The sequence below is a fragment of the Oncorhynchus masou genome, chromosome 5, assembly GCF_036934945.1.
Source record: "Oncorhynchus masou masou isolate Uvic2021 chromosome 5, UVic_Omas_1.1, whole genome shotgun sequence".
Classification (NCBI taxonomy): domain Eukaryota; kingdom Metazoa; phylum Chordata; class Actinopteri; order Salmoniformes; family Salmonidae; genus Oncorhynchus; species Oncorhynchus masou.
The window spans coordinates 79779678-79804743 of record NC_088216.1 but is presented as its reverse complement, the minus strand read 5'-3'; the positions used below and the strand labels follow the sequence as shown (position 1 = coordinate 79804743).

Here is a 25066-nt window from a genome sequence, read left to right as displayed (position 1 = left end):
TTTGTCAGCAACAGACCAGGACATGCAGTACTTCCTCGATAGCACTACAGAGAGACATATACCAGTTAGCTGATAAGTACTGGTGGGTTGTCACACTCATCATATCAAGGGCCACGTTAAGTTGCCAAACTTTGTTAAACCTTGCAGATTGCCCTGACCTGAGTATTCTTATATTTTGGTTAGGTCAGGTTGTGACATGGGTGATGTATGTGTTTTTGTACTGTCTAGGGGTTTTTGTAGGTTTATGGGGTTGTTTACCATCTAGGTGTGTATGTATGTATGTCTGTGGTTGCCTAGATTGGTTCTCAATTAGAGGCAGCTGTTCATCATTGTCTCTGATTGGGAACCATATTTAGGCAGCCATCTTCTTTGGGTATTTCGTGGGTTATTGTCTATGTCTGCACTGTTTATATATATATAGTGTCTCATTTGTTGTTTTGTAAGTTTGTTTTAGTGTTCTTTATTCATTAAATATAGAACATGTATTCACATCACGCTGCGCTTTGGTCTCCTCACTGCAACGATCGTGACAGAATAACCCACCATAAAAGAACCAAGCAGTGTGATAAAAGGCAGCAGCAGCGATCACATGAGGAAATTCTGGATAGCGGAGGACCCTGGGCATAACCAGGGGAATATCGCCGCCCCAAGGCAGAGCAAGAAGAGAGAGACCTGTTGATTTGGCGTAGGATGCATGGCATTCGCCCTGAGGAGCGTGTTAGCTGTCCGATGCCTGTCCGGCTACAGTACCCAGTCCGGCTACAGTATTCAGTCCAGAGCGTCTGGCTACAGTACCCTGTCCAGAGCGTCTGGCTACAGTACCCTGTCCAGACCGTCCGGCTACAGTACCCAGTCCAGAGCATCCGGCAACAGTACCCAGTCCAGATCCGCCAGAGCCTCCCTCCGGTCCGGATCCGCCAGAGCCTCCCTCCAGTCCGGATCCGCCAGAGTCTCCCTCCAGTCCGGATCCGCCAGAGCCTCCCTCCAGTCCGGATCCGCCAGAGTCTCCCTCCAGTCCGGATCCGCCAGAGTCTCCCTCCAGTCCGGATCCGCCAGAGTCTCCCGCTAGCCAGTCAGGAGCCGCCAGAGTCTCCCTCCAGTCCGGATCCTCCAGAGTCTCCCGCTAGCCAGCCAGGAGCCGCCAGAGCCGCTAGCCAGCCAGGAGCCGCCAGAGCCGCCTGTCATGCCGGCGATACTAGAATCTCCCTCCTGTTCGGTGCTGCCAGAGCCGCTCCTCAGTCCAGAGGTGCCTTTCCATCCAGTGGCGCTCTCTATGATGATCTTCAGTCCGGGGCCCGCTGCGAGGGACTGAGGTAGAGCAGGGTCCACGTCCCACACCTGCCGCCGTGAAAAAGGCTCTCCCGGACCCTCCCCGTCTGATTAGGTTTTGCGGCCGGAGTCCGCACCTTTGTGTGCGGGTACTGTCACGCCCTGACCTAAATATTCTTTGTTTTCTTTATATATTTTGGTTAGTTGCCAAACTTTGTTAAACCTTGCAGATTGCCCTGACCTGAGTATTCTTATATTTTGGTTAGGTCAGGTTGTGACATGGGTGATGTATGTGTTTTTGTACTGTCTAGGGATTTTGTAGGTTTATGGGGTTGTTTACCATCTAGGTGTTTATGTATGGCTGTGGTTGCCTAGATTGGTTCTCAATTAGAGAAAAGCTGGTCATCGTTGTCTCTGATTGGGAACCATTTTTAGGCAGACTTCTTCTTTGGGTATTTCGTGGGTTATTGTCTATGTCTAGTTGCCTGTGTCTGCACTGTTTATATATAGCGTCACGTTCCTTTGTTGTTTTTGTAAGTTTGTTTTCGTGTTCTTTCTTCATTAAATATAGAATGTATTCACATCACGCTGTGCTTTGGTCTCCTCACTGCGACGATCGTGACAGAATAACCCACCAGATAGAAATTCCATGAATAGAGCAGTGTGATAAACATGCCGGAGAGGCATGTTTGTTCACATAGTCTATTTCTATCTGAACGTTCCAATACATTGCATCCTGCTGAACGTGCCCCAGAGGTGCATTGACTACTAAGTCCATAAATGTATATTGTCAATAACAAATTAAAAGCAAAAACCTTATGTTTGTTTCACTTCAAATAGGATATTTAAGCAATAAGCCCGAGGAGCGTGTTATGCTGTCCAGTATACCGGTCCGGGCTGTTCTTAGTACCCAGTCCTGGACACAGTCTTTGCTGTGGTATATTGGCTAAATTCACAAAATCCCGAGGTGCCTTATTGCTACTATAAACTGGTTACCAACCTGATTAGAGCAGTAAAAATAAACGTTTTGTTATACCAGTGGTATACCGTCTGATAACATGGATTTTAGCCAATCCAGAGCATTCTGGGCTCGAACCACCTAGTTTATAATCATTTACAGTGGGGAGAACAAGTATTTGATACACTGATGATTTTACAGGTTTTCCTATCCGAAGCATGTAAGTCTGTAATTTTTTTATCATAGATACACTTCAACTGTGAGAGTCTAAAACAAAAATCCAGAAAATCACATTGTATGATTTTTAAGAATTAATTTGCATTTTATTGCAGGGTTCTTTGCAGGCCAGTCAAGTTCTTTCACACGGATCTCAACAAACCATTTATGTCATGGACCTCGCTCTAGGGATCCTCGCAGGCATTGTAATGCTGAGGAAATGGCCTTCCCCAAGCTGCTGCCAAAAAGTTGGAAGCACAAAATTGTCTACCAAACATTACAGTTGGCACTATCCATTGGGGCAGGTAGCATTCTCCTGGCATCTGTCAAACCCTCAGATCCAGAGGTCCATCGCACTGGTAGATTTTTTTACCTTTATTTTACTAGTCAAGTCCGGTTAAGAACAAATTCTTATATTCAATGACGGCCTAGGAACTGGGTTAACTGCCTGTTCAGGGGCAGAACCACACCTTGTCAGCTCGGGAAAACTTCCCGGACCCTTCCCTAGTCCAACGCTCTGATTAGGCTTTAGTGATGCGTGATTCATCACCTTTGTGAGTGCGTTTCCACTGAGTCCAGTGACCTTTACATATTCTTTGCTTTCGCCTGAAATAGCACATGGTGATTTTGGCTTGTGTGTGGCAAACTCGGCCATGTTAAACCCATTTCAGATTGCCCTGACAAACAGTTTTTGCTTAGACGTTGTTCCAGGGTGTTTGTAACTTTTTGTACTGTCTAGGGCTTTTGAGCTGTTGTTTACCATCTAGGTGTTTACTTCACAATAAGAGCACTGTACAGTTGACCAGGGCTCTCAAGCAGGGCAGAAATTTGATGAACTGACTTGTTGGAAATGTGGCATCCTGATTGGGAACCATTTTTAAGTCACTGAGCTTCTTCAGTAAGGTATTCTACTGCCAATGTTTGTCTACAGAGATTTTTTTAGTTTTTTATTTTATTTCACTTTATTTAACCAGACAGACTAGTTGAGAACAAGTTCTCATTTGTTGTTTTTGTAAAGTTTGTCAGACAAAATGACTTAAATGTAAACAATTAACAAGTCAATAACACAGTACAAAAAAGGGGAGTCTATATACATTGTGTGCAAAAGGCATGAGGAGGTAGGCGAATAATTACAATTTTGCAGATTAGCACTGGAGTGATAAATGATCAGATGGTCATGTACAGGTAGAGATACTGGTGTGCAAAAGAGCAGAAAAGTAAATAAATAAAAACAGTGTGGGGATGAGGTAGGTGAAAATGGGTGGGCTATTTACCAATAGACTATGTACAGCTGCAGCGATCGGTTAGCTGCTCAGATAGCACATGTTTGAAGTTGTTGAGGGAGATAAAAGTCTCCAACTTCAGGGATTTTTGCAATTCGTTCCAGTCACAGGCAGCAGAGTACTGGAACGAAAGGCGGCCAAATGAGGTGTTGGCTTTAGGGATGATCATTGAGATACACCTGCTGGAGCGCGTGCTACGGATGGGTGTTGTCATCGTGACCAGTGAACTGAGATAAGGCGGAGCCTTACCTAGCATGGACTTGTAGATGACCTGGAGCCAGTGGGTCTGGTGACGAATATGTAGCGAGGGCCAGCCGACTAGAGCATACAAGTCGCAGTGGTGGGTGGCATAAGTTGCTTTAGTGACAAAACGGATGGCACTGTGATAAACTGCATCCAGTTTGCTGAGTAGAGTGTTGGAAGCAATTTTGTAGATGACATCGCCGAAGTCGAGGATCGGTAGGATAGTCAGTTTTACTAGGGTAAGTTTGGCGGCGTGAGTGAAGGAGGCTTTGTTGCGGAATAGAAAGCCGACTCTTGATTTGATTTTCGATTGGAGATGTTTGATATGAGTCTGGGAGGAGAGTTTACAGTCCACATATTCAAGGTCGGAACCATCCAGGGTGGTGATGCTCGTCGGGCATGCATGCTGGTGCAGGCAGTGATCGGTTGAAAAGCATGCATTTGGTTTTACTAGTGTTTAAGAGCAGTTGGAGGCCACGGAAGGAGTGTTGTATGGCATTGAAGCTCGTTTGGAGGTTAGATAGCACAGTGTCCAAGTACGGGCCGGAAGTAAATAGAATGGTGTCGTCTGCGTAGAGGTGGATCAGGGAATCGCCCGCAGCAAGAGCAACATCATTGATATATACAGAGAATAGAGTCGGGATTGCATGGCTGAGGGGTCTATTTTATACACCTGTCAGCAAAGGTGTGGCTGAAATAGCCGAATCCACTCATTTGAAGGGGTGTCCACATAATTTTGTGTGTATTTATAGTGTATTTATAAAAATGCCAATTTACAGATGATATCATGAGGAAATATGTGATGCATTACCTGTCTAGATTATCCTAAATATTTGTAAGAACATAACAAGATTCAACAATGGATACATAAACTGAACAAGTTCCACAGACCTGACTAACAGAAATGGAAGAATGTGTCCCTGAACAAAGGGAGGGGGCAGGAGGGGGGTCAAAGCAAAAGTAAAAGTCAGTATCTGGTGTGGCCACCAGCTGCATTAGGGGGCAGTATTTGGAAGTTCGGATGACTGATTTTCCCAAAGTAAACCCCCTCTTACTCAAGCCCAGAAGCTAGGATATGCATATAATTGGTAGCATTGGATAGCAAACACTCTGAAGATTCTAAAACTGTTAAAAGGTTTGTGAGTATAACAGAACTGATATGGCAGGAGAGAACCAGAGGAGAATCCATCCCGAAAATATTTTTTTTTTAGGTCATGGGATATTCAAAAGATTTCCTCCCAGATTGCAGTTCCTATGGCTTCCACTAGATGTCAACAGTCTTTAGAAAGGGTTTCATTCTTGTTGTTTTTGTTGTTTTTGAAAAATGAGCAAGTAGTTGGAGTTTTCAAGGTGTCCCTTATTAGGACTCTTGTGGAGCGCGTGAATGAGGGCATTATGTATCTCCGGTATTGAACATACTACATTCCGTCTTAAATTGTATTGTTTATTTACATATTAGGGTACCTGAGGATTGAGTAGAAATGTTGTTTGATTTGTTTACCGGTAACTTTTGGGATTCCTTTGAACGAGTGGAACGGTGGATTACGCAATCAAACGCGCCAACTGAACAGACTTTTCTGGAATATAAAGAAGGACTTTATTGCTGGTGGTATTGTCATGCTGGGGGGTCATGTCAGGATGAGCCTGCAGGAAGGTACCACATGAGGGAGGAGGATGTCGTCCATGTAACGCACAGCATTGAGAAAGCCTGCAATGACAACAAGCTCAGTCCGATGATGCTGTGACACACCGCCCCAGACCATGATGGACCCTCCACCTCCAAATCGATCCCGCTCCAGAGTACAGGCCTCGGTGTAACGCTCATTCCTTCAACGATAAATGTGAATCCAGCCATCACACCTGGTGAGACAAAACCCTGACTCGTCAGTGAAGAGCACTTTTTGCCAGTCCTGTCTGGTCCAGCGACGGTGGGTTTGTGCCCACAGGCGACGTTGTTGCCGGTGATGTCTGGTGAGTACCTGTCTTACAAACAGGCCTACAAGCCCTCAGTCCAGCCTCTCTCAGCCTATTGCGGACAGTCTGAGCATTGATGGAGGGATTGAGCATTCCTGGTGTAACTCGGGCATTTGTTGTTGCCATCCTGTATCTGTCCCACAGGTGTGATGTTCGTATGTACCGGTCTTGTGCAGATGTTGTTACACGTGGTCTGCCACTGTGAGGACGATCAGCTGTCCGTCCTGTCTCCCTGTAGCGCTGTCTTAAGTATCTCACAGTACGGACATTGAAATGTATTTCCCTGGCCACATCTGCAGTCAACTTAGATGAGCAGGGGCATCTGGGCATCTTTCTTTTGGTGTTTTTCAGAGTCAGTAGAAAGGCCTTTTTAGTGTTTGAAAGACAGGGTCCTGAAATAGGGACGTTGCTTTTTTTGCTGAGTTTACTTACATTTACATTTACATTTAAGTCATTTACATCTCTTATCCAGAGCGACTTACAAATTGGTGAATTCACCTTCTGACATCCAGTGGAACAGCCACTTTACAATAGTGCATCTAAATCATTAAGGGGGGGTGGTGAGAAGGATTACTTATCCTATCCTAGGTATTCCTTGAAGAGGTGGGGTTTCAGGTGTCTCCGGAAGGTGGTGATTGACTCCGCTGTCCTGGCGTCGTGAGGGAGTTTGTTCCACCATTGGGGGGCCAGAGCAGCGAACAGTTTTGACTGGGCTGAGCGGGAACTGTACTTCCTCAATGGTAGGGAGCGAGCAGGCCAGAGGTGGATGAACGCAGTGCCCTTGCTTGGGTGTAGGGCCTGATCAGAGCCTGGAGGTACTGCGGTGCCCCCTCACAGCTCCGTAGGCAAGCACCATGGTCTTGTAGCGGATGCAGCTTCAACTGGAAGCCAGTGGAGAGAGCCTGGGTGACGTGAGAGAACTTGGGAAGGTTGAACACCAGACGGGCTGCGGCGTTCTGGATGAGTTGTAGGGGTTTAATGGCACAGGCAGGGAGCCCAGCCAACAGCGAGTTGCAGTAATCCAGACGGGAGATGACAAGTGCCTGGATTAGGACCTGCGCCGCTTCCTGTGTGAGGCAGGGTCGTACTCTGCGGATGTTGTAGAGCATGAACCTACAGGAACGGGCCACCGCCATGATGTTGGTTGAGAACGACAGGGTGTTGTCCAGGATCACGCCAAGGTTCTTAGCGCTCTGGGAGGAGGACACAATGGAGTTGTCAACCGTGATGGCGAGATCATGGAACGGGCAGTCCTACTTACCTAATGTTACATCCTAAGCTAAGGACCCAGGGACTAAACACCTCCCTCTGCATCTGGATCCTCAACTTCCTGACGGGCCGCCCTCAGGTGGTAAGGGTAGGTAACAACACATCCGCCACACTGATCCTCAACACTACAAATACCTGGGTGTCTGGTTAGACTGTAAACTCTCCTTCCAGACTCACATTAAGCATCTCCAATCCAAAATTAAATCTAGAATCGGCTTCCTATATTGCAACAAATCATCCTTCAATCATGCTGCCAAACATACCCTCGTAAAACTGACCATCCTACCGATCCTCGACTTCAGTGATGTCATCTATAAAATAGCCTCCAACACTCTACTCAACAAACTGGATTCAGTCTATCACAGTGCCATCCGTTTTGTCACCAAAGCCCCATAAACTACCCATATTGCGACCTGTACGCTCTCATTGGTTGGCCCTCGCTTCATACTCGTCGCCAAACCCACTGGCTACAGGTTATCTACAAGTCTCTGCTAGGTAAAGCCCCGCCTTATCTCAGCTCACTGGTCACCATAGCAGCACCCACTCGTAGCACGCGGTCCAGCAGGTATATCTCACTGGTCACCCCCAAAGCAAATTCCTTCTTTGGTCACCTTTCCTTCCAGTTCTCTGCTGCCCATGACTGGAACAAATTGCAAAAATCTCTGAAGCTGGAGAATCACGTCTCCCTCACTATCTTTAAACACCAGCTGTCAGAGAAGTTTACAGATCACTGCACCTGTACATAGCCTATCTACCTACCTCATCCCCATACTGGTATTTATTTATTTATTTATTTATTTTGCTCCTTTGCACCCCAGTATCTCTACCTGCACATTCATCTTCTGCCGATCTACCATTCCAGTGTTTAATTGCTATATTTTAATTTTTTCGCCACCATGGCCTATTTATTTCTTTAACTTACCTCATTTGCACTCACTGTATATAGAGTTTTTGTTTTCTTTTTGTCACGGTCTTCCTCCTCTTCATCTGAAGAGGAGAGGCGAGAAGGATTGGATGACCAAAATGCGGCGTGATATGTATTCATCATGAATTTTAATAAAGAAAACATTGCACACTGAAATGCACTATACAAAAACAATAAACGAAATAACGACCGTGAAGCTAATGAGAACTGTTCTGACACAAGCAATCAACATAGACAATCACCCACAAACAAACAGTGAAACCCAGGCTACTTAAGTATGATTCTCAATCAGAGACAACTAATGACACCTGCCTCTGATTGAGAACCATACTAGGCCGAAACATACAAATCCCCAAATCATAGAAAAACAAACATAGACTGCCCACCCCAACTCACGCCCTGACCATACTGAATAATGACAAAAAAAAGGAAATGAAGGTCAGAACGTGACACTTTTGTTCTACTGCATTATTGGCTGTATGTTTTGTTTATTCCATGTGTTGTTGTATGTGTCAAATTGCTACGCTTTATCTTGGCCAGGTCCCAGTTGCAAAAGAGAACTTGTTCTCAACTAGCCTACCTGGTTAAATAAAGGTGAAATAAATTTAAAAAATTAAAAAAACACAGGGGCCACTCAGGAGTGGGTGCTCAGCCCCCTCCTCTACTCCCTGTTCACTCATGACTGCATGGCCAGGTACGACTCCAACAGCATCATTACATTTGCCGATGACACAACAGTGGTAGGCCTGATCACCGACAACAACGAGACAGCCTAAAGGGAGGAGGTCAGAGACCTGGTCGTGTGGTGCCAGGACAACAACCTCTCCCTCAACGTGATCAAGACAATGGAGATGATTGTGGACAACAAGAAAAAGAGGACTGAGCACGCCCCTATTCTCATCGACGGGGCTGCAGTGGAGTAGGTTGAGAGCTTCAAGTTCGTTGGTGTCCACATCACCAACAAACTAACATTGTCCAAGCACACCATGACAGTCGTGAAGCGGGCACGACAAAACCTATTCCCCATAAGGAGAAAAAATTTGACATGGGTCGTTAGATCTTCAAAAGGTTCCACGGCTGCACTATCGAGAGCATCCTGACTGGTTTCATCACTGCCTGGTATGGCAAGTGCTCGGCCTCCGACCGCAAGCACTACTGCGAACGGCCCAGTACATCACTGGGGCCAAGTTTCCTGCCATCCAGGACCTCTACACCAGGCGGTGTCAGAGGAAAGCCCAAAGTTGTCAAAGACTCCAGCCACCCTAGTCATAGACTGTTCTGTCTGCTCCCTATACGGGAAGCGGTACCAGAGCGCCAAGTCTAAGTCCAGGAAGCTTCTAAACAGCTTCTTCCCCCAAGCCATAAGACTCCTGAACATCTAATCCAATGGCTACCCAGACTACTCGCATTGCACCCCCCCCCACCTGTCCCCCACTGCTCCTCTCTGTTGTCATCTATGCATGGTCACTTTAATTAACTCCACCTACATGTACATACTACTTCAACTAACTGGTGCCCCCGCACATTGACTCTGTACTGGCACCCCCCGCATATATTGTTATTTCACTGCTGCTCTTTAATTATCTCTTACTCTTATCTGTATTTTTTAAAACTGCACTGTCGGTTAGGGGCTCATATTTAAGTATTTCACTGTAAGGTCTACCTGTTGTATTTGGTGCATGTGACATTGATTTGATTTTATCCAGGTGTTCAATTCCTTAATGGACTGGCTGATATTACTGGCAGCCTCGGGGAAAGAGCAGAACTGTCCTGCAAACTGAGCCATGAGAACTGTGAGGGAGTCTGGCTTAAAGACGGGCAACGAGTGAGTGCAGTATTCTTAAATCACACAAATAGAGTGTTCTTCAACCTTGTTCCAGGAGACACACATGTTGTGCAGGCTTTTGCTCCAGACCAATACTAACACATTTGATTAAACTAAACAGCTTAAAGATTTGTATATATTGTCAAAGTTAAATAACGGAAAATAATACCCATTTGCAAATAAGCTATGACAGTTGAATGAAAAACAAGAAGCTATTTTCAGTCCCCTATTGGATTGAATCCATTCTCTATTTCTGTCATCAGCTAACCAATGAGGATGGGCTGAAAATCATCCAAGATGGAGCTATTCGCAAGCTGGTAATTGAAAGCTGTAAAAAAGACGATGCAGGAGTCTATTCATTTGAGGTGGATGGTCATAAATCTGAGGCAAAGTTCACTGTTTCAGGTAAGGATGGACGGTTACTGTGGATTGCATCCAAGATCAGGAAATGCTTCTGTAAGGCTATTGTTCCCTTGATTAGAGCACTTTAAGATGGATGGAATGTGTCCCACATAAAACAATGATACATCATTATATACATGTATTTATTCACCTGTTATACATGTGTTAATACTTTTTTTAGCAACCAATAAAAATGTATTCTAACGTTAGGCCTATGTAACATAAAAATGTAATCTAACGGTATGCCTATGTAACATAAAAATGTAATCTAACGGTATGGCTATGTAACATAAAAATGTAATCTAACGGTATGCCTATGTAACATAAAAATGTAATCTAACGGTATGGCTATGTAACATAAAAATTTAATCTAACGGTAGGCCTATGTAACATAAAAATTTAATCAAACGGTATGCCTATGTAACATAAAAATGTAATCTAACGGTATGCCTATGTAACATAACAATGTAATCTAACGGTAGGCCTATGTAACGTAAAAATGTAATCTAACGGTAGGCCTATGTAACGTAAAAATGTGTGTTATTCTGTAATTTATAAATCAAAGTAAATACAGCGCATGTGTGGAAAGTATTCAGACCTCTTGGATTTTTCCACATTTTGCTACATGACAGTCTTATTATAAATAGATTATAATGTTGTTTTCTTCTCCTCATCAATATACACACACAATACCCCACAATGAAAAAGTAAAATCAGGTTTTTATAATTTTTTTGCAAATTTATACAAAATAAAACACTGAAGTATCACGTTTACTTAACTATTCAGACCCATTACTCAGTACTTTGTTGAAACACTGTTGGCAGCGATTACAGCCTCGAGTCTTCTTGGGTATGACGCTCTGAGCTTGGCACACCTATATTTGGGGAGATTCACCCATTCTTCTCTACACATTCTCTCAAGCTGTGTCAGGTTGGATGGGGACCGTCGCTGCACAGCTACTTTCAGGTCTCTCCATAGATGTTCGATCACGTTCAATCTGGGCTCTGGCTGGGTTTCTCAAGGACATTCAGAGACTTGTCCTTGCGTTGTCTTGACTGTGTGCTTAGGGGTGTTGTCCTGTTTTAAGGTGAACCTTCACCCAGTCTGATGTCCTAAGCGCTCTGGAGCAGGTTTTCATCAAGAATCTCCCTGTTCGTTGCTCTGTTCATCTTTCCCACGATCCTGAAAAGTCTCCCAGTCCCTGAAAAAAATCCCCACCACATGGTGCTGCGACCACCATGCTTCAACGCAGGGATGCCAGGTTACCTCCAGACTTGACGATTGGCATTCAGGTCATCAGACCAAAGAATCAAGCTTCTAATGGTGTGAGTCCTTAATTAAGGTGCCTTTTGGCAAACTCCAAGTGGGCTGTAATGTACCTTTTACTGAGGAGTGGCTTCTGTCTTGCCGCTCTACCATAAAGGCATTGGTGGAGTGCTGCAGAGATGAATGTCCTTCTGGAAAGTTCTCCCATCTCCACATAGGAACTCTGGAGGTCTGTCTGAGTGACCATCGGGTTCTTGGTCACCTCCATTGCCGAGGCCCTTCTCCCCCAATTGCTCAGTTTGGCTGGGCGGCCAGCTCTGGGAAGAGTCTTGGTGGTTCCAAACTTCTTCCATTTAAGAATGATGGAGGCCACAGTATTCTTGGAGACATTCAATGCTGCATAATTTTTTGGTACCCTTTCCTTGATCTGTGCCTCGACACAATCCTGTCTCGGAGCTCTAAGGACAATTCCTTCGACCTCAAGGCTTGGTTTTTGCTCTGACATGCACTGTCAACAATGGGACCTTATATAGACAGGTGTGTGCCTTTTATAAATCACGTCCAGTCAATTGAATTTACCACAGATGGACTCCAATCAAGTTGTAGAGACATCTCAAGGATGATCAACGGAAATAGGATGCAACTGAGCTCAATTTGGAGTCTCATAGCAAAGGATCTAAATACTTATGTAAATGAAGTATTTCTGTTTTTATTTAATACATTTGAAAACAATTCTAAAAACCTGTTTTCGCTTGATCATTGTCAGGTATTGTGTGTAGATTGCTGAGTATTTTTGTATATATTTCATCCATTTTAGAATAAGGTTGTATCGTAAAACAGAATGAGGAAAAGGTCAATGGGTCTGAATACTTTCCGAAGGAACTGTATATCCAAAAACAAAACCATGTCAATATCTCTGATGTTAGAATGTTTTGCATGTCATTTCCAAATCACCTTAAAATTGATTGTCTAGCTCAATAAAGTTACTTTGAGATGATTTGGACATGGAATACAAAACATTGGATATACAGTATTGACTTGCATTGGATTTTGGACAAATTGTTTTTAAAGATTGGAGACAGTGGCCATGTAAACAAAACCATAGCATAGTTGCTGTCTTACCTTGTCCATAGACTACTTACAGAGTAAGTCAACCAATATGTCATTTTGTAATTTGAGTGAACTATCCCTTTTACTTTGTATCTAGTTCCATTGAGTAAGAGCATATGCAATATGTTTGCGATTTACAGCAGAGATTTGTGGTGCATTATAAACTTTGACATTATACTAAACTATCCCGCTGCTGCAGGAATATTTTCCTGCTGTAAATCAAAATGGTTCAAATAAGATCCTACATCTGTATGACAATTTACGGCTAAGATAAGGAAGGTTCTGGTGCATTACACACTTAGAGACTATATTATTACGATTTCTGCTGTCTTTATTTATTTATAGATCCAGGTGCTCAATTTGTTGGATGCGGACTCTCTGATATCGAAGTTAAATTTGATGAAACAGCAGAGCTGTCCTTGACACTAAGCAGTCCGAATGTTGAGGGGTTCTGGTTTAAAGATGGGAAAGAGGTGAGTGCAGTGTTCTTCAATCCCCAAAATACAGTCAGTGTTTATTCCAACCTTGGTCCAGGAGCCCACAAGGTGTGCAGGCTTTTGCTGCAGCCCAATACTAACATATGTGATTCAACTAAACAATAGCTTGATGAAGATAAATCATGATTGGAAAAACGCAACTATTGAAGTCATTCAAGTGAAAAGTAACTATTTGGAAAGATTATATGACAGCTACATGACAAACTAGATTATATTTTCTCCTGTTGGATTTAATGTGTTCTCTGTTTCTGTAATCAGGTACCTCATGGTGACAGGGTGAAAATCATCAAAGAAGGAGCTCATCACAAGCTGGTCATTGATAACTGTAAAAAAGACGATGCAGGAATCTACCACTTTGAGGTGGATGGTCGTAAATCCAAGGCAACGCTCACTGTGCAGGGTAAGAATGGACGGTTACAGCATGCGGGTTACATCCAGGATCCGGAAATGCATCTCTAAGGCTGATGTTCCCTTGATTAGAGCACTTTAAGATACTGTAGATGAAATTGAATGATACATCATTGTTGAAGTATGTTGATTAACCTGATATACTGTACATCTCTGTTCATTCCAATATACTTTCTTCCCTGCCAACTCTGACAATTGCTGTTATGAACATGGATAACAATTCATCACCTCACTTGGTATGTAACATTACATTGCTGCTGTTCTCTGTAATTTCTAAGACACGGTAATTATATAACTTGCTGGTCTATATTCAGTATGACAAATGACAATGTGGTATAACATTTGAAACCACCATTCTGTGAACTTCCTAAACAATCTATAGTCACCATCATTATCTTATCAATAGTCATATGTAACCTTGTTTATTTTCGGTTCATTGCTAATGTATGTCTTGAGCATACAGTTGTAGGATCTTAATTTGTTTGCTTTTGTAGCTGATAATAGTTGTATTCTGAGGTTTAAAAAAGGCTTATAAAGTTTGTAATTTCCACTTAAAAATGTCAGACTTGATTTGCCCTAGCGAAATGTATTGAACACTACACAAAATGTTCAGTAATTATAATCCACATACAGTTGAAGCCGGAAGTTTACATTCACATTCGCCAAATACATTTAAACTCATTTTTTACAATTCCTGACATTCAATCCTAGTAAAAAAGCCCTGTCTTAGGTCATTAAGAAAACAACTTTATTTTAAGAATGTGAAATGTCAGAATAATAGTAGAGAGAATGATTTATTTCAGCTTTTATTTCTTTCATCACATTCCCAGTGGGTCAAAATTTTACATACTCTCAATTAGTATTTGTTAGTATTGTCTTTAAATTGGTTAACTTGGGTTAAGAGCTTCGGGTAGCCTTCCACAAGCTTCCTACAATAAATTGTGTGAATTTTGGCCCATTCCTCCTGACAGAGCTGGTGTAACTGAGTTAGGTTTGTAGGCCTCCTTGTTCGCACATGCTTTTTCAGTTCTGCCCAAACATTTTCTATAGGATTGAGGTCACGGCTTTGTGATGGCCACTCCAATACCTTGACTTTGTTGTCCCCTCTTAGGGCTAGGGGGGCAGTATTCGGGAAGTTCGGATAAATTACGTGTACAAAGTAAACAGCCTGTTACTCAGGCCCAGAGGCTAGGATATGCATATAATTGGAAGCATTGGATATAAATAATGTCTGTGAGTATAACAGAACTGATATGGCAGGCGAAAACCTGAGGAAAATCCATCTGGAAATCTTTTTTTTGTTTGAGGTCACAGGCCATTTCAGTATTTGTCCATGGAATACACAAATTAATAGCTCCCAGATTGCAGTTCCTATAGCTTCCACTAGATGTCAACAGTCTTTATAAAGGATTTCAGGCTTGTTTTTTTATTACCAAGTATTTGTAGTCTTTTAAGGTGTCCCTCATTAGTACTCTATTCTTGTGGCACTCGTGAATTTGTTATTCCTTTGTCTGCATGTTGAACGAGTGGAACGGGTGGATTACTGAATCAAACGCACCAACTAAACTGCCTTTTGGGGACATAAAGAAGGACTTTATCGAACAAAATGCCCATTTGTTGTGTAGCTGGGACCCTTGGGATTGCAAACAGAGGAAGATCTTCAAATGTAAGTGATTTATTTTATCGCTATTTCTGTTTTTTTGTGACACCTCTGCTGGTTTGGAAAATGTTTTTAATGCTGGTTTACGCAGGGCGCTGTCCTCAGTTAATCGCATGGTATGCTTTTGCCATAAAGCCTTTTTGAAAGCTGACAACGAGGTTGGATTAACAAGAAGTTAAGCTTTTAAATTATGTAAGACACTTGTATGTTCATGAATGTTTAACATTACAATTTTGCAATTTGAATTTGGCTAGCGGGATCCGTACGCTAAGAGGTTTAAGCCATTTTGCCACAACTTTGGAAGTATACTTGGGGTCATTGTCCATTTGGAAGTCCGATTTTTGACCCAGCTTTAACTTCCTGACTCATGTCTTGAGATGTTGCTTCAATATATCCACATAATTTCCCCGCCTCATGATGCTATCTATTTTGTGAAGTGCACCATTCCCTCCTTCAGCAAAGCACCCCCATGCTTCCACCCCCGTGCTTCAATGTTGGGATGGTGTACTTCGGCTTGCAAGCCTCCCCTTTTTTCCTCCAAACTTAACGATGGTCATTATGACAAAACAGTTCTATTTTTTTTTGAGACCAGAGGACAATTCTCCAAAAAGTACAATCTTTGTGCCCAAGTGCGGTTGCATCTTACTTTTTATGGCGGTTTTGGGGCAGTGGATTCTTCCTTGCTGAGAGGCCTTTCAGCTTATGTCGATAATGGACTCGTTTTTACTGTGGATATAGATGTACTTTTGTACCTGTTTCCTCCAGCAAGGTCCTTTGCTGTTGTTCTGGGATTTATTTGCACTTTTCGCACCAAAGTACTTTCATCTCTAGGAGACATAACGTGTCTCCTTCCAGAGCGGTATGACGGCTGCGTGGTCCCATGGTGTTTATACTTGTGTACTATTGTTTGTACAGATGAACTTGGTACCTTTAGGCATTTGGAAATTGCTCCCAAGGATGAACCAGACTTGTGGAGGTCTCAAATTTTTATCTGAGGTCTTGGCTGATATCTTTTGATTTTCCAATGATGTCAAAAAAGAGGCACTGAGTTTGGAGGTAGGCCTTGAAATACATCCACAGGTACACCTCCAATTGACTCCAATGGTGTCAATTAGCCTATCAGAAGCTTCTAAAGCCATGAGAATAATTTTCTGGAATTTTCCAAGCTGTTTAAAGGCACAGTCAACTTAGTGTATGTAAACGTCTGACCCACTGGAATTTGTGATACAGTGAATTCTGTTTTTTATTTTTTTATCCGTTATTTTACCAAATAAGTTGACTGAGAACATGTTCTCATTTGCAGCAACGGCATGGGGAATAGTTTTAGGGGAGAGGAGGGGGGTGAATGAGCCAATTGTAAACTGGGGGAAATTAGGTGACCATGATGGTTTGAGGGCCAGATTGGGAATTTAGCCCGGACACCAGGGTTAACAACCCTACGATAAGTGTCATGGGATCTTTAATGACCTCAGAGAGGTCAGGACACCGTTTAACATCCCATCCAAATCACAGCACCCTACACAGGGCAGTGTCTCCAATCACTGCCCTGGGGAAGTGGGATAATTCTTTTAGAACAGAGGAAACAGTACCTCCTACTGGCCTTCCAACAACACTTCCAGGAGCATCTGGTCTCCCATCCAGTAACTGACCAGGACTAACCCTGCTTATTTTCAGAAGCAAGCCAGCAGTGGTATGCAGGGTGGTATGCTGCTGGCAGATATGTGAAATTATCTGTCTGTAAACAATTGTTGGAAATATTACTTGTGTCATGTGCAAAGTACATGTCCTAACCGACTTGCCAAAACTATAGTCTTTTAACAAGAATCTTGTGGAGTGGTTGAAAAATATGTTTTAATGACTCCAACCTAAGTGTATGTAAACTTCTGACTTCAACTGTAGTTATAGATTTCCTTTTGCTGCAAGAATATTTTTCTGCCATAGCAAGATGGTTCAAATTAAGATCCTACATCTGTATGACAATTTACGGCTAAGATTATAAGGAAAGTGGTGACGCATTACCCACTTTGAGATTATAATAAACTATGATGGTTTCTGTTGTCTTTATTTTTAGATCTAGGTGCTCAATTCAGCATTGGACTGTCTGATGTCGAAGTTAAGCTTGACGCAACAGCAGAGCTACTCTGTGAATTGAGCAGTCTAAACATTGAGGGGGTCTGGTATAAACATGGAAAACAGGTCAGTACTTCAATCAAACAAATAGATTTCTTCATAATTGTTTTATTGAACTTTTTAGGCAATTCAGTTAAGGCAAGTCAGTTAAGAACAAATTCTTATTTATAATGATGGCTTACCCCAGCCAGCGCTGGGCCAATTGTATACTGCCCAATCACCAGGGTCTGTAGTGATGCCTCTAGCATTGAGATGCAGTACCTTAGACCACTGTGCCACTCATCCTTGGTCTAGGAGAACCACAAGGTGTGCAGGCTTTTGCTCCACACCAGGATTGAAGAACTCACAAAAGAGGGTCTGTAGTGGCAGATTTTGCCTCAGTTTTCCTCCTCATTAACAAATGCTTATAAGTCTAGATTTGTGTCTTGGAGGCATAGTTTGATGTGGGTGTTTCTAGCATGTTTAATTTTATATCTTTATTTAACTAGGCAAGTCAGTTAAGAACAAATTCTTATTTTCAATGACAGCCTAGGAACAGTGGGTTAATGGCCTTGTTCAGAGGCAGAATGACAGATTAGTATCTTGTCAGCTCAGGGATCCGATCTTGCAACCTTTTGGTTACTAGTCCAACGCTCTAACCACTAAGCTATGCTGCCACCCAAGTCTGTAAATTCGCTCTGACAATCTACTCCAATATTAACAGAGTCCAAGAGAGAAGAATAATTGATGCTTTTAAAACCAGCCTACACCAGGTTGTTATGACAGGTTTCAGTAAACATTGGCAAAAAAATCTGTTCTCTCAGTTGTGTGTGGAAGTAGTTAGCTAACTTTAGCCAATTAGCTTTGATGCTTGACTGATATTTTGAGATCTATCCTACCCTTCAGCTGGAGCGACTTGTGTGCGCTCCGAGAGAGAATTTGTGAACAAACACCATTTTAGTGGGCATTATATGAAATCAAAACCCAACCTTCAAATATAACAAGGAAAGCAGAGACTTCACAGGTACTCCTAATCTCAGACTTTATAATTTTGAAAATACTGACTTTTCTTTTTAAATGATCATTTTTAAAGCTGTTAGTGAATTTCGGGACTATGTTTTACGTATTTGACTAATACCGATGCCACATAGGCGATAGGCCGTTTTCAACTGGGATTTCTTTTTTTCCGTGACATCCTCTTTATACGTCCTCTTTAAGTGTACTGTATATAGACAATAGTTACTGTCAGATGGTGGGGCGATCAACATTCAATGAGTTTAAGTGAAATCATGACAGGATCAACACAACTACACAGAACAAGAATATAAAACGCAAAGCTGTAAAGTGTTGGTTCCATGTTTCATGAGCTAAAATAAAAGATCCCAGAAATGTTCCATACACACAAAAACGTATTCCTCTCAAATGTTGTGCACAAATTGGTTTACACCCCTGTTAGTGAGCATTTCTCTTTTGCCAAGATAATCAATACACCTGACAGGTCTAAAATATCAAGAAGCTGATTAAACATCATGATCATTATGCACCTTGTGCTGGGGACAATGAAAGTCCACTCTAAAATGTGTTGTTTTGTCACACAACACAATGCCACAGATGTCTCAAGTTTTGATGGAGCGTGCAATTGGCATCCTGACTGCAGGAATGTCCACTAGAACCGTTGCCAGAGAATTGAATGTTAATTTCTCTATTATAAGCCGCCTCCAAGGTCATTTTAGATAATCTGGCAGTACGTCCAACTGGCCTCACAATCGCAGACCATGTGTAACCACGCCAGCCCAGGACCTCCACCTCCGGCTTCTTCACCTGCGGGATCATCTGAGACCAGTCACCCGGACAGCAGGTTTGCACGATTGAAGAACTGTCAGAAAATGTTTCAGGGAAGCTCATCTGCATGCTTGTCATCCTAAGCAGGGTCTTGACTGCAGTTCGGCGTCGTACCTGACTTCAGTGCGCAAATGCTTACCTTCGATGGCAACTGTCATGCTGGAGAAGTGTGCTCTTCAAGGATGAATCCCGGTTCAACTGTACCAGATGGCAGACAGTGTGTACGGCGTTGTGTGGGTAGCGCTTTGCTGATGTCAACATTGTGAACAGAGTGCCCCATAGTGTCAGTGGGGTTATTGTATGGGCAGGCATAAGCTACGGAAAACGAATACAATTGCATTTTATCAGTGGCAATTTAAATGCACAGATATACTGTGACAAGATCTTGAGACCCATTGTCGTGCCATTCATCTGCCACCATCATCTGTGTTTCAGCTTGATAATGCACAAACCCATGTCACAAGGATCTGTACATAATTCCTGGAAGCTGAAAATGCATGTTGCGTTTATTGTTGTTCAGTGTATTTCAGTCATGGAAATGAAAGTAACCATTAGGAAAGATTGTATGACAGATGAACGACAAACAAGAATCTCTTTCAGTCTGCTATTTCAATCCCTACTTCTGTGACCAGGTAACTCCTGATGACAGGGTGAAAATCATCACAGAGGGAGCCTGTCACAAGCTTGTCATTGATTGCTGTCGAAAAGATGATGGAGCAGTCTATCGCTTTGAGGTCGATGGTCGTATATCAGAGGCCACACTCACTGTTCAGCGTAAGTGACAGACTGTTACAGTATACCAACATGTCATTACACCAAATTGTTTCCATTAGGTGGGAAATGACACTGCCTTGTCATCTGACATTCAGTGACACAAGATGTCATGACCTCTGATGTTATGTCTGTTTTATGACGGTGTTATGTTTTTGTCTGATAAAATTGTAAAACTATCATAGACAAATGTTTATTCAACTGTTATACATCACATCTGTGCTCATTCTACTTTACACCCCCCCCCCCACACACACACACACACACACACACACACACCAACCCTGTGACGATTGCTGTTATGGACATGGATAACAATTCATCACCTAACTTGGTATGTAACATTTTAAGTAAAATGTTGTTGTTCTGTCATTCATAAGACACCGTGAATATATATTCTATAACTTCCATCCATAGTCATTATGAAAATGTTGTACAATGACAATAGTCACTTTATATACACACAGTCTTTGTGCATGACCATTTTGTTTGTCTTTACTTATTTATAGAACCAGCTGTTCAATTCATTTTGGGAGTGGCTGATGTCCAAGTTAAAATCTGCACACCAGCAGAGCTGTCCTGCAAACTGAGCAGTCCAAACTGTAAGGGGATCTGGTTTAAAGACGGATTTCAGGTGAGTGCAGAATTCTTCAATAACACAAATAAAGTATTCAGCAATCTTTCGCTCCAGCCCGATTATATTTGATTCAGAACAATAGCTTGATGATTAGTTAATTAATTGGATCAGGTGTATTGGTGTTGGACTAGGAAATCCTCCACCTCATAATGGTATAAATAAAACCTTTATTCACCCTTTATTCACCCTGAAAAAGTACCCATTAGAAAAGATTCTGTTATAGCTGATTGAGAAACAAGAGTCTGTTTTCACCTATTATATTTAAATAAATTATCTTTCTGTCATCAGGTACCTCCTGATGACAGGGTGAAAATCATCAAAGAAGGAGCCTGTCACAAGTTGGTCATTGATAACTGTAAAAACGACGATTCAGGAGTCTATCGCTTTGAGGTGGATGGTCGTATATCTGAGGGATCACTCACTGTGCAGAGTAAGAATGGACAGTTACAGTATGTGGGTTACATCCAGGGTTATGAAAAGCTTCAGTAAGGCTGTTGTTCCCTTGATTAGAGAACTTTCTTTTCTTTCATATTTAAGACCCGCCAACATTCAACATGGATTCTCTGAGAGAATTCTCTAAGCCGGTCATTGTGAGAGCATGTGAAACGGCTGAGTGGAAATTGGCCTTTTCGGGTGGTGACCCAATGAAGATCAAGTGGATCAAGGAGGATGAGGAACTCCTGGAAGGCCTCAATGTCAAGATAGAACAGACTGACATAAAAGCCGGCTTGTGTATTACCGATTGTCAAAGGAGGAACTGTGGAGAGGTCAAAATCAATATAAAAAATGACTATGGTACATTGGAAGCCACATCCAGACTGATTGTTCTTGGTGAGTTAGGAAGCAGGATATGAAATTAGATTCCTGGCAAATCCGATGCAGAAAAATGTAACAAAATACCTCAATGATCACATACTTTTCGCTTAAAGACTTCTGTGGAATATCACTAACATCTCATTCTGTTGTTAGGCCACATTTTCATTTTCATAGTTTTCTCCCAACAGACAAACCCACACCGCCACAAAGACCTGTGGAAATTGTGGAAACTTCTCTAACCGCCATTGAATTCAAATGGAAACCCCCAAAGGATGACGGTGGCTGTCCAGTCAAACACTACATTTTGGAGCGCCAGCAGGTGGGGGGAAGCAAGACATGGACCAATGTAGGGGAGCTCCCAAATGACCCCCTTAAATACAGGGATACTAATGTAAAGCCTGGGAAAAGATACTGTTACCACATCAGAGCCAAGAATGAGGAGGGAGTCAGTAATGCGTTGGAGACAGAGGACATCCAGGCTGGCATATTGTGTAAGTATTGTTAAAAATCCATATAGTTTAGGACAGATCTCTCAATCATTCAGTTATCAAGAGGGACAAGACAGGGATGCCTGGTGTCTGTTTTCTTTAGCCACATAAACCTTAGAATCATAATTACAACTCACGGCTCAATCCGGGGCATAGAGATTGGTGGAGATCAACATGCGATCTCATTGTATGCAGATTACATTTTACTTTATTTAACTGAACCAGAACATTCTCTGTCATTTATTTTACCTTTGATGGATACATAATGCTGTATCAGGATTCAAAGTGAATTGTGAATCATAATTTCTCAAGCTTAGAAAGTAAATTTAAGTGCAAATGGACAAAGATACATGAAATACCTTGGTGTACTGATTCCATGCAATCTAGAGGAAGCCTATGGAATCAATTACTCTCCCTTGAATTCAAACCTATCTATTAATGTTTAGAGATTGAGATAGGGACATATCTCTATGTTTAGTAGGGTCAACATAATCTAAATGAATATATAACCAAGGTTGATGTTTTATTCCAGACCCTGCCCATTTCAATTCCAACCAACTTTTTAAATAAAATAAACTGCCGGCTCTCCAACTTTATTTGGAATGGAAAGATCTCAAGAGTCAAATGGACTGTTTTACAATTACCCAATAATGCTGGTGGTCTTGGACTACCTCATATGAATATGTATTACTGGACTGCACAACTTCCTTCCCTTAAACAATGGACAGATGACTATACTTGTGCAGGGAGGAGTATCAAAGCCATAAATATAATACCTTATGATTTACAATATATTCACTTACTTCGGTTCCAAGGCGTTGAAGAAGAAACAGACAATCCAAAATTATATTGAATCGCTTCAACCGAATCTGGATGAACCTAAGGAATCTAGCATAGAAAAAAATACTGAAAGAATCTGCTTAGCCAAAGAAGTTGATTGCCAACTTATATCAAGGGTTGATTGAAAATCTACCTAATGGTTCTGAACCTAAAAGTAAAAAATGTGAAACAGATCTTTAGGAAGAAAATGAGGAGAACAATTGGTCACAGATATGTGAAAATGCTCATACCTGCTCCTACAACCTAAGACATGAACTACCGCAATATAAGATAATCATAGGACGTACTACACTCCTGCCAGAATGCATGTATTGCTCCCAAAAATGTCATATCTCTGTTGGAGACGCAAAAAGCACAAAGGAACCCTATTACATATGCTGTGGGCCTGTGATAACTAACACCCTTTTGGTATACTGCATGTTCTATCATTTCATTTTGTCTAGGAATTTATATCCATCCATCCGCGTTATGTCTATTGGGAAATGTAAATATAGGTGATCAATATTAGAGAAAGTTGTGCAATCAAGGTCTAATTGCTGCAAAACATGTATAGATTGGAAAGCCTCATATTCACCCCCAATAACTATTTGGAGGACTGAACTATCTAGTTACAGATTTGGTTACACACGGGAAACTGTTGAGCATGAAAAAACCAGCAGTCGTGCAGTTCTTAACACACTCTAATCGGTGCACCTGACATCTACCACCAAATAAATGTCAATTGTATTTATCACATGTGCTGTACACAACTGGTGTAGACTTTAGTGGAATATTTGCCTATGAACCTTTCCCAATGATGCAGAGTTTAAAAAATAATAATACAAAGTAGTAATTAACATGAGGAATAAAACTAAATACATTAAAATGAAGCTATATACAGGGAGTACCAGTACCATATCAATGTGCAGAGGTACGAGGTACTTGAGGTAGATATGTACATGAAGGAAGGGTAAAGTGACTAGACATCCAGCTGTGTGTGGACCATGTCAAGTCCTGAGTGATGTGGACACCAAGGTACTTAAAGCTCTCGACCCGCTCCACAACAGCCCCGTTGATGTAGATGGGGGTGTGCTTTACCCTCTTTCTCCCATAGTCCACGATTAGCTCCTTGGTCTTACTGATGGCGAGGGAGAGGTTGTTGTCCTGGCACCACACTGCTACATCTCTGACATCCTCCCTGTAGCCTGACTCATCGCTGTCGGTGATCAGGCCTACCACTGTTGTGTCGTCAGCAAACTTGATGATGGTGTTAGAGTCGTACGCGGCCTTGCAATCGTGGGTGAACTGGGAGTACAGGACTAAGCACACACCCCTGAGGGGCTTCCATGTTGACGATCAGCATGGCGGAGGTGATGTTGCCTGCCCTCACTACCTGGGGCCGATCCGTCAGGAAGTCCAAGATCCAGTTGTAGAGGGAGGGGTTCAGTCCCAGGGTCCCTAGCTTGGTGATGATCTTGGAGGGGACAATGGTGTTGAGTGCTGTAGTCAATGAAGAGCATTTTCACATAGTTATTTCCCGTCTTCTCCAGGTGAAAGAGGGCAGTGTGAAGATTTGAGATTGCATCATCTGTGGATCTGTCGGGGTGGTATGCGGATTGGAGTGGGTCTAGGGTGTCTGGCATGATGGTGGTGATGTGTGTCATGACCAGCCCTTCAAAGCATTTCATATATTTACAGTTGTGAGTGCTACAGGGCGATAGTCATTTAGACATGTTACCTTGGAGCTCTTGGGAACAGGGACAATGGTGGTTATCTTGAAATATGTTGGGATTACAGATTGTGGACAAGGAGAGATTGAAAATGTCTGAGAAGACACCTGCCGGTGGGTCTGCACATGATTTGAGAACGCGCCCTGGTATTCCGTCTGGCGGCCTTGTGATTGTTAACCTTAAAAACGTTTTGCTCACATCAACCACGGAGAGCAAGATCACACAGTTATTCGGAAAAGGGCTTTCCCACAAGGCACAATGTTCTATTCCTCGAAGCGAGCATAAAAGTTATTTAGCTCATTTGTTCTGCATCGCTGGGCAGCTCGCTGGGTTTCCCTTCGTAATCCGCTATCGTCTGCAAGCCCTGCCACATACGACAAGCATTGTAGCTGGTGTAATAGGATTCCACCTTACTCCTATATTGTCCTTTTGCATGTTTGATGTCTCATCGGAAGTCGTAGAGGGATTTCTTGTATTAGTCCTTGTCCCGTTCATTGTAAGCGGTAGGTCTAGCCTTTAGCCCAGCATGGATTGTTACCTGTAATCTG

General features: G+C 42.5%; 1 protein-coding gene across 1 annotated transcript in view; it reads left to right on the top strand.

The window, feature by feature from the left end:
- LOC135529966 (immunoglobulin-like and fibronectin type III domain-containing protein 1) overlaps positions 1-21986 on the top strand; it is a 30317-nt gene extending 8331 nt beyond the window's left edge. Inside the window, exons 12-15 of the mRNA XM_064958369.1 lie at positions 9844-9962; positions 19890-20031; positions 21203-21496; positions 21670-21986. Coding sequence (XP_064814441.1) covers positions 9844-9962; positions 19890-20031; positions 21203-21496; positions 21670-21986 — 872 coding nt within the window. The remainder of the gene's footprint in view (positions 1-9843; positions 9963-19889; positions 20032-21202; positions 21497-21669) is intronic.
- The last annotated feature ends 3080 nt before the right edge of the window (positions 21987-25066 follow it).